Below are 8,486 nucleotides of genomic sequence, written 5' to 3'. Positions count from 1 at the left end.
TTTCGTCACTCCGCCAACTTTCTATTTAAAACTTATTAGAAAAAACCAAAGCAAACATAAATGAAATGTGTTATGATGCTAAACTTTTAAATATATTTAATTGGATTTTAAAAGTCGTTTAAATTCCTTTAAAGTCAAGATTTTAATTTGTAACGTAAATACATATCAACTAATTAAGACATATATAATCGGGATAAAAACCATATATCATCTCTCATTTCCATCAATATTAACATAGAGATAATTGAACATTTCCATTATATCATACTGGATAAATATCACTAATATATTATTAGAAATATACAATCTTTTATTTGTATATTTATAACTATTTAAAAAATACCTATGAATATCAAAATTTTATCCATATTTTAATAAATTTGACTGACATATAATATGCTAGTGACCAAGACATTTGTACTAAAAAACCGTTTCTAGTGTAGATAAATCTGTAAACCAAAAGCAATTAGAACGGTTCGGTCTGAGTTAAATGTAAAACCGAACCGTTAGCTCAATCCTACAAAACACGTGTGACCCACACGAAAACACGGTCATCCACTCGTTTCACGCTCACTCTGTTATAGACTTACACGCCTAATTCGTGTGTACTGCGTGCCAATTTTCCCAATTCTAAATCATCTTCACACGCGCGCGCGTGCGAAACCCTTCCCCTCGCATGCTCGCACGCTTGAGCATCAATCTCTCTCTCTCCTCTGTTGCCGGACCAATGAGTCGCCGGTGAATTCTCTAACACACGTTCCTTGATTCTTCTCCGGCCGGAGCCTGGCTGATCGACGGCAAATCGATTCCGGAGCACCTTACCTTTTGCCGGAAAGGTTTCGTCATCTCCGCGAGAAATTTTTATGGGTTTGTTGAAGATTTAGGTATGTGTTCATACGGATTTTATTTTTGAAGTAGTTGTTTTTGCAGAATTTGGTGCTGAGACTTGGAGGTGAAAATTTCGAAGAAATCAGCTGGTTTGAGGCTCTGCAAACGTAGTTGCTTTGTGCTGGTGTTGATAGGACTTGGTAAAGAAAAGAAGATGAAACATGACGTTCTTGAGGTACTGCAGTTTTCTTTTTTCCTTTCCCTCGTAGGCTTTCCGAGTTTTTCAGCCGGAATTTCAAGTTGCTTTTTAACTGGAAACACACTCTCGTGTACAGAATATATATACTCAGAAGTGAAATTTTTACAGTGTTTGTGGAGAATAGGATGAACATGGTACTCTTTTCGGATAGCGTCTTTTCAGATGAAGAGTTATTTTCTCTAGGGAAAAGATTTGAAGTTTCAACGTTCCAAGAACATTGAACTAGTTACTTGTTCTGTTTCGTTGATTTATTAAAGATGGCATATGTTGAATATTCATGTACTGACATGACCTAATGTTTGAGATCTTGCAACTCTAAAATGGTTCTGAATTTTTGTTGGATGATATTAAGTTTTATGTTAACAGTTTGACATGTGACTGTTAATATCGAGTTTCATTTTATTACCAGAGTACTCTTTCCTGCCAGCTTTCCAAAGAAGTCCTTGTACATAGTGGTAATGGTACCATATGGAGTGCATTATCTGGACATTAACTGTCGCTGGATTGAGAAATAGTGGATTTGCAGTATAATAATTGATCATAAATTAACTACGTCTAAGGGGTATATAATTTGGAGACAGCGTGATTATGGCAACGGATATGCAAAAATTGATAGGTACGAGTGAGGAAGATGATGAAGAAGATGTGGAGATGGATGTGAAAGAAGAGGATGATGAAGAAGATGATGGGGCGAGGCGGATTCATAGTTCATTAATGGTTGGGGATGATGGAGGAATGGTGTCAAGTGGTAGCAACAATAACCGCTTTGAACAGCACCAGGTACAAGAACAAGTGGGCACCCCTGGGGGTGGCCGTAGGTGTAGACCATTAGAAGAGAAAGAGAGAACAAAGTTGAGAGAGCGGCATCGAAGGGCAATCACTGCTAGGATCTTGGCAGGTCTTCGGCGACATGGTAATTATAATCTTAGAGTTAGGGCAGATATCAATGATGTGATTGCAGCCTTGGCTACTGAAGCTGGTTGGGTAGTTCTTCCAGATGGAACCACGTTTCCTTCAAGATCTCAGGTACTTGTTACTTGAGGTAGCCATTCCCTTCTTGGATATAATCGAATGATATTTTGTACACGATTTAAGTATAATCCAGCTCTATTGTGAAACATGTGCTTTAACTCTATTTCCCTCCTATGTAATGAACCTTTCAATTCTTTTAATGTTGAAGATGCATTGAAGAACTTATTACAAATAAACAATAATCATTAGATTTGGAAAATCAACCAGCAAAGGTAATCACCAATTCACAATGTTTTGTTTGTGAGCAGATTGTATTCATCAACTTTATACTCCTGTTACAGTTTTATGAAGGTTTACAAACATAGTGGTACCTAAATAGGCTTTGTCAACATTCCTTGTATATCACCTCTAACAAATTTCAGGAAATACCCAAATGGAAACATTTCTCTTCAACTTTTACAGGGCATCAAACCTGCTGGAGGAGGTTCTACTGCAGTAACTTCATCTTCTTCTCATATGGCGTCTCAACAAACTCCATCAACTTCCATTAGGGGAGTCAGTTGTGGCTTTAGGAGCTTGCCAGAATACAATGCATGTCGAATGAAAGGTGTTTTTTTGCCTAATTCTCCACCATATGATGCATCCCCAAATGCTAGATGTCAAAGTTCATCCCTGATGGGAGATGCCGGGGAACATTCAGCTGGTCATCCACTTATCAGTAGTTCAGTTGATGCTGTAGATGGAATGCAGGTAGTCAAATTGGTTGTTTCATTGTCCATCTCCAGGCTTGTTCTTGTTATTCTTACTCCTGCATTCAGACACTGATTGATCTCATGGATATACTTATTCCTCACTATGGCATGCACTGTAGTGGAGGCATGAATGTGACTGTGGTTGATGATGCCCAATAACCACCTCTTCCTTTTTTTTTTCTTTTTAATATTCTTGTAGTCGCTTATTCTTTCTCAATGAAAGTATTGCTCTTTATAAAGAAGAACAATAAATAAAATAAAATCATATCTCATTTTAAGCTACCTAAAGCATTTGATAACACTGATGAGCGCTTTGAACTCCTTATCATAAGTGCTGGCATGGATTAATTTTCATATATTTTAATAACAGTGAACATACATTCTGTAGAAATATATTGAAAATTGAATGGTATTTGTTCTTTGTAGATTGTTGACGCAACACCAAAATTACCTGAACGTGATTTTGCTGGGAGTCCTTACATTCCAGTTTATGTGATGCTGCCGGTAGGTGCCCCTTATTTTCTAACTGATTAAGTTGGATTGTGGTAAATCTATTTTCAGTACTTTAAGGTTCTGTTCCCTGTGAGTTCCTCAATTTTTCAGCCTTATGTTAGAAAGCATCTTTTGGTGTTGATAAAAATGGGGTCATTGTTGGATATTGTTAATACATCTTATTTTGGAGCTACTTATTTATTTGCCCCTTTTCTGCGTGATAGTTGGGTGTCATTAATATGAAGTGTGAGCTAGTTGATCCAGATGGGTTGCTTAAGCAGCTAAGGCTGCTGAAATCGGCAAATGTTGATGGAGTCATGGTTGATTGTTGGTGGGGGATAGTTGAAGCTCATTCTCCACAGGAATATAATTGGAATGGCTATAGGAGACTTTTTCAGATGGTGCATGAATTGAAGCTCAAGTTACAGGTGAAGTTATTGTCCGATGTCGCCTTGACTCTTTTGCTTTCACGTGTTCTCTCTTTATGGATAACATGATAGTTCTCTATCCAAAATCTTTTTTTGTTTTTTTGTGTCTCCTAATTGGGGTTCCGAACCTTACTCAAATACCAGTTACTTAAGTAAGGTAGGTTGCTCCTAAAAGCAAGAACGAGACAATTTTGCTCAGTCCTCTTTATAGTATTCATTTCAATAGTTTTTTTTTTTTTTTTTTTTTTTTTATAAATATTCTATTACATGTATTGCACTGCAGTTTAAAATTTAAAATTATGATTAAATTATTATGTAATTTTTATATTATTAATAGATAAAATAAATCTAACAATTATCAATACACTACACTACAACACAATACATAATTTTTCAAAACTAATTTGCATTTCATTTTATGATTTAATAACTTTGTTGAGCTATATGTTCTCCTACCCTAGGCTTCGTTTGGGGGCGTTGTAGCTTTTAAAATAATTGTTGTCAGTTTTGCTTTTTGAAAAATTAGTTGTGGGAGGAAGTAAAATAGCGTTTGGTAAATTTTATTTTTAAATTAGAACAATGAGTTACGGTGTTAGATAAATTAATTCTAAATTGACAATTTAATTATATGAACCAAAGTAGACTTATTATTTTTAATTATTTTCACATTGATAATTAATTTATAATTTTTTATAATATATATATATATATATTTTAAAATTTTATATGATTGGAATTTCAACTAATTTTGTTTAATCTAAATTATTTAATAAAAATTTAAGTAAAATAATCGTTATAGAAAAATGAATCAATTAAAATTAAAAACATATGTAAAAAATATATTAACATGGAAGAATATTATTATAATATATTTATTTAAATGGTTAAGAAATTAGCAGATTTTTAGAAAAGTTGAATCTAAAAGTTACTACTATCAGCTTTCACACATTAGTTATAATTTTAAAAGTGATTCTCTTAGATTATTTAATAATTTGATTTACCAAACAATAAAGGCGGTTAAGATTTTTCCAAAATCACTTCCTAGGTTGCAAACGCAATCCCAAACGGAGCCTTAGACGTATAAACTTGCACCAGGAAGGTTATATTTTGCGCTTGCAAGATACTTAGTATGTGGGATTTAGGCTATTGGAGATTGGGACGTTGTTGATATAAAAAGTTTCACCCACAGTGGATCACCTAGGTGGACTTTGGAAATTGGTAATAGATAACAATGCAATGAATTAAAATACATTTATTGGGTGTTGTTAGTTCCCCCTACTTTTAAGTAGTTTGATGTACTTTTGGAATTTTATTGTTAAAGTTTTTGTTAATTGAAATATGTCGTCTGGTTTATATAATTCAGGTTGTGCTGTCATTTCATGAATGTGGAGGCAATGTTGGTGATGATGTTTGTATTCCACTACCTCATTGGGTTGCTGAAATTGGTCGAAGTAATCCTGACATATTCTTTACTGATAGAGAGGGAAGACGCAATCCTGAATGTCTCTCATGGGGAGTTGACAAGGAGCGAGTGTTAAGAGGCCGGACAGGTCTTGAGGTAACATTAATTAAAGATTACCATGAGCTCATATTTAATTGTAAAGATATGAATTGAGCATCTTGAAATAAAAGAACTAAGTTTGTTTTCTGGGATGCTCAATTTCAGCTAGATTCATTACCATAATGAAGTGGAGGCATATTTTGGAAAAACTCATCACTTTGTAGTATGTCCTAGCATGCATGTTTTATCATTTATATTTTCTTTGGGCGTCTGTTGATCCAGTGTTATATGTGTCTGTCTCATCTTAATGTGAAACAGAAGGCTTTTATTGCCAAAGGCTCAACTAGGAATTTCCTTACTAGTCGTTACATAGATCAGCAGAATTTTCATGATGTTTAATTTCATTCATTGGGTGTACATATAGGTTTATTTTGACTACATGAGAAGCTTTCGTGTTGAATTTAATGATTTCTTCGAAGATGGTGTCATCACAACAATTGAAGTTGGTTTGGGACCATGTGGGGAGCTTAGATTTCCATCTTTTCCTGTTAAGCATGGCTGGAGATATCCTGGCATTGGTGAATTCCAGGTACCATTTGCACTATATAACATTATGAGATTTTCTTAAAATTATAACTAAAATTGCAATTTTATGGATTCTTACTGTTTTTTAAATCTTAAAATTATTGTTTGGAAATACGTCTCTTGACCCCACCAATTCCATCAAAACCGTATATCAACACAACAGATTGCCTGTTTTACTCTGGTAATTGAGAATGATCCTGATCATTTTAGACGCCTCCCTAACTTTATCTACGTTTTGTTGTAATAATATCCCATCCGCCTCCCAAATCGTTTGTTTAGTATTCTGATCTTAACAGTTTCTTCATTTCAGTGTTATGATCAGTATTTGTTGAAAAATTTGAGGAAAGCAGCAGAAGCAAGGGGACACTCCTTCTGGGGTAGAGGACCAGATAATGCAGGTTCCTACAGCTCTAGACCACATGAAACAGGTTTCTTTTGTGATGGAGGTGATTATGATGGCTACTACGGTAGGTTCTTCCTTAATTGGTACTCCAAAGTTTTAGTGGATCATGGTGATCGGATACTTTATCTGGCAAAGTTGGCTTTTGAAGGAACCCGTATTGTTGCTAAGGTAAGTGCACAACTACCAATAGTCTAGTTGGAAATATGTATTGTATATCTAGTAGCAAAATTGACTTAAGATGAAAATTTATTTGATTAATAAATAGCTTTGCTTGATTCACTCCACTGCTGTATTTTAATTGCTGAGCAGCTCTCAGGTATTCACTGGTGGTACAAGACAGCGAGCCATGCAGCTGAATTGACTGCTGGGTTCTATAACCCTTGCAATCGCGATGGTTATGCTGCAATTATGGCTATGCTGAAAAAGCATTCTGCTTCTTTGAACTTCACTTCTGCTGAGTTTCACATGTTACACCAGCGGGAAGATTTTGCAAATTCGCTGTCTGATCCCGAGGCAGTAGTCTGGCAAGTAAGAACATAATATTGGACTTGAATTTTCTAATACCGCTTGCATGCCTTATTTTATGCCTGTATTGTATGCATACCAGGAGAAACCATAGTTCAAAATTTGTTTAGATTCTGTAGTATAATACCCATTACTGGATGACTATGCCCCTTCGACACTTCCTCACTCCCTACATTTTCTGCTTTCTGAAATTGTTCGCCAACGATCCAGGTGACGAATGCTGCATGGGACGTTGGCGTAGAAGTTTTAAGTGAGAATCCTCTTCCTTTCCTCGACAGAGTAGGTTATAACAAGATATTGGATAACGCCAAGCCCTTGGCTGATCCGGATGGGAGATATTTGTCGTCCTTTATCTATCACAGACTCAGTCCACTTCTCTTAGAAAGACAAAACTTTATGGAGTTCGAACGATTTGTCAAGAGAATGCATGGTAAAGCTCTCGGTCGCTACTTCTCTTCCTGAAATCATATCCTTCAGCAATATCCATTATTTAACATGTACATAAAAGAAAATAAATTCAGAACACTGCAACTGTTAATCTGCCATTGACAGATATGTCATTGTCAAATGCAGGAGAAGCTGTTCATGATCTCCAGGTATAGCCAGCAAGAAGTTGTATAATTCATCTCTCAACAAATATTGGGAGTTGTCAATATATTGCAGATCAGGGTAATTAATATTTTATTAGTTTCCAATTAAAAATTATAGATATTGAGTCCATATTTATTGTCAATTAGATGTAGCTGTTGCAATGATATGATTAAACAGCACTTGTAAAAGGTATTCTATGCATTAATATTGAAATCCCTTTTACAATGGATGCAAGAGGTTATTTATTTGGCACAAACACCAACCAAACTGTCTTTGAATCCCTTAAGGTGTAGGTTGCAGCTTCTTGCTAGCCTTTTCAGAGATTCTGGATTAGTTTTGGCTTTGTAGAGGATGCAATTACATGTGAACAGAAATGTCTTTTGGGAATGAATATTTGGACACAAAGCCCTTCCAATTTCTCCTCTCAAGTCTCCTCTTTGTAAAATGACCATAGCAATTTTGGGCTTTTGTGCTTAGAGTCAATATAATGACATGTTTGGGAGTAATCCTAAAATGGTTAAAATCATTTTTGTTATTTTCAAAATCACACGAAAAATGCTTTTTAACCATTCAAAATTTTAACCATTCAAAATCAATATTAACAGTATGAAAAATGCATTTAAAAGTGTAAAATTAAACATTAAATTGAGTAGAGTGATTAAGGGTATGTTTCGAAATGATTTTAAACATGACAAATGTAATTTTAACTTATTCAAAATCACTCTTGAACATACCTTGATTAGGTAAATATCAAATTTTTTTCTCGCATAAATTCATTTCTTTCATTTCTTTTATGTTTCGAGGCGAAAAAAATATATGTGCTAGGCATCCAAGAGAGTGGAAAATCTTTAAAATTGGATTATATTTTGTTTTTTGCTTTGTTACTTTTAAAAATTAGATAAACTTTCATTCTGGCTTTTAATCATTTCCAAAAACATGTTCAGTAAATTAGAAAGGTAATGAACAGTAAACAAATTAAACATTTAATTATTTTTTAAAAAAAGAATATCATACAGATAAAATTTCTACCACTTCAGTTGTATTTTTCATTCCTTGACATAAAAGAAACGCGTTTAAAATTTATGTAACATTTATATATCATTTGTTTAGACATGTCAAATGGCGAATGAAAGGGTATATACTAACAAAT

General features: G+C 34.5%; 1 protein-coding gene across 2 annotated transcripts; it reads left to right on the top strand.

Annotated features, from left to right (window-relative positions):
* The first annotated feature begins 408 nt into the window (after positions 1–408).
* LOC120067854 (beta-amylase 7-like) lies at positions 409–7,592 on the top strand. Of its 2 annotated transcripts, none has more exons than XM_039019456.2 (12): positions 409–836; positions 931–1,063; positions 1,497–2,113; positions 2,522–2,809; positions 3,238–3,315; positions 3,528–3,731; positions 5,095–5,289; positions 5,657–5,821; positions 6,128–6,388; positions 6,530–6,748; positions 6,956–7,175; positions 7,319–7,592. In XM_039019456.2, the coding sequence occupies exons 3-12, from the start codon at positions 1,676–1,678 to the stop codon at positions 7,345–7,347; spliced, it is 2,097 nt and encodes a 698-aa protein (XP_038875384.1). In that variant the 5' UTR covers positions 409–836; positions 931–1,063; positions 1,497–1,675; the 3' UTR covers positions 7,348–7,592. The 2 variants fall into 2 exon arrangements, with proteins under 2 accessions (XP_038875384.1, XP_038875385.1); XM_039019457.2 differs by having other exon boundaries at positions 550–836; positions 2,482–2,809.
* The last annotated feature ends 894 nt before the right edge of the window (positions 7,593–8,486 follow it).

Source organism: Benincasa hispida, chromosome 12 (assembly GCF_027475165.1).
Source record: "Benincasa hispida cultivar pf3 chromosome 12, pf3_genome.v1.1, whole genome shotgun sequence".
Classification (NCBI taxonomy): domain Eukaryota; kingdom Viridiplantae; phylum Streptophyta; class Magnoliopsida; order Cucurbitales; family Cucurbitaceae; genus Benincasa; species Benincasa hispida.
This window is presented reverse-complemented; position numbering and strand designations above follow the sequence as displayed.

Bases quoted from the DNA above. Each gene is read 5' to 3' on its own strand.
- LOC120067854 (XM_039019456.2), top strand. From the start codon at position 1,676: ATGGCAACGGATATGCAAAAATTGATAGGTACGAGTGAGGAAGATGAT. The intron at 3,316-3,527 runs GTAGGTGCCCCT...TCTGCGTGATAG, and splicing joins CAGTTTATGTGATGCTGCCG to TTGGGTGTCATTAATATGAA. The intron at 5,822-6,127 runs GTACCATTTGCA...TCTTCATTTCAG, and splicing joins CTGGCATTGGTGAATTCCAG to TGTTATGATCAGTATTTGTT.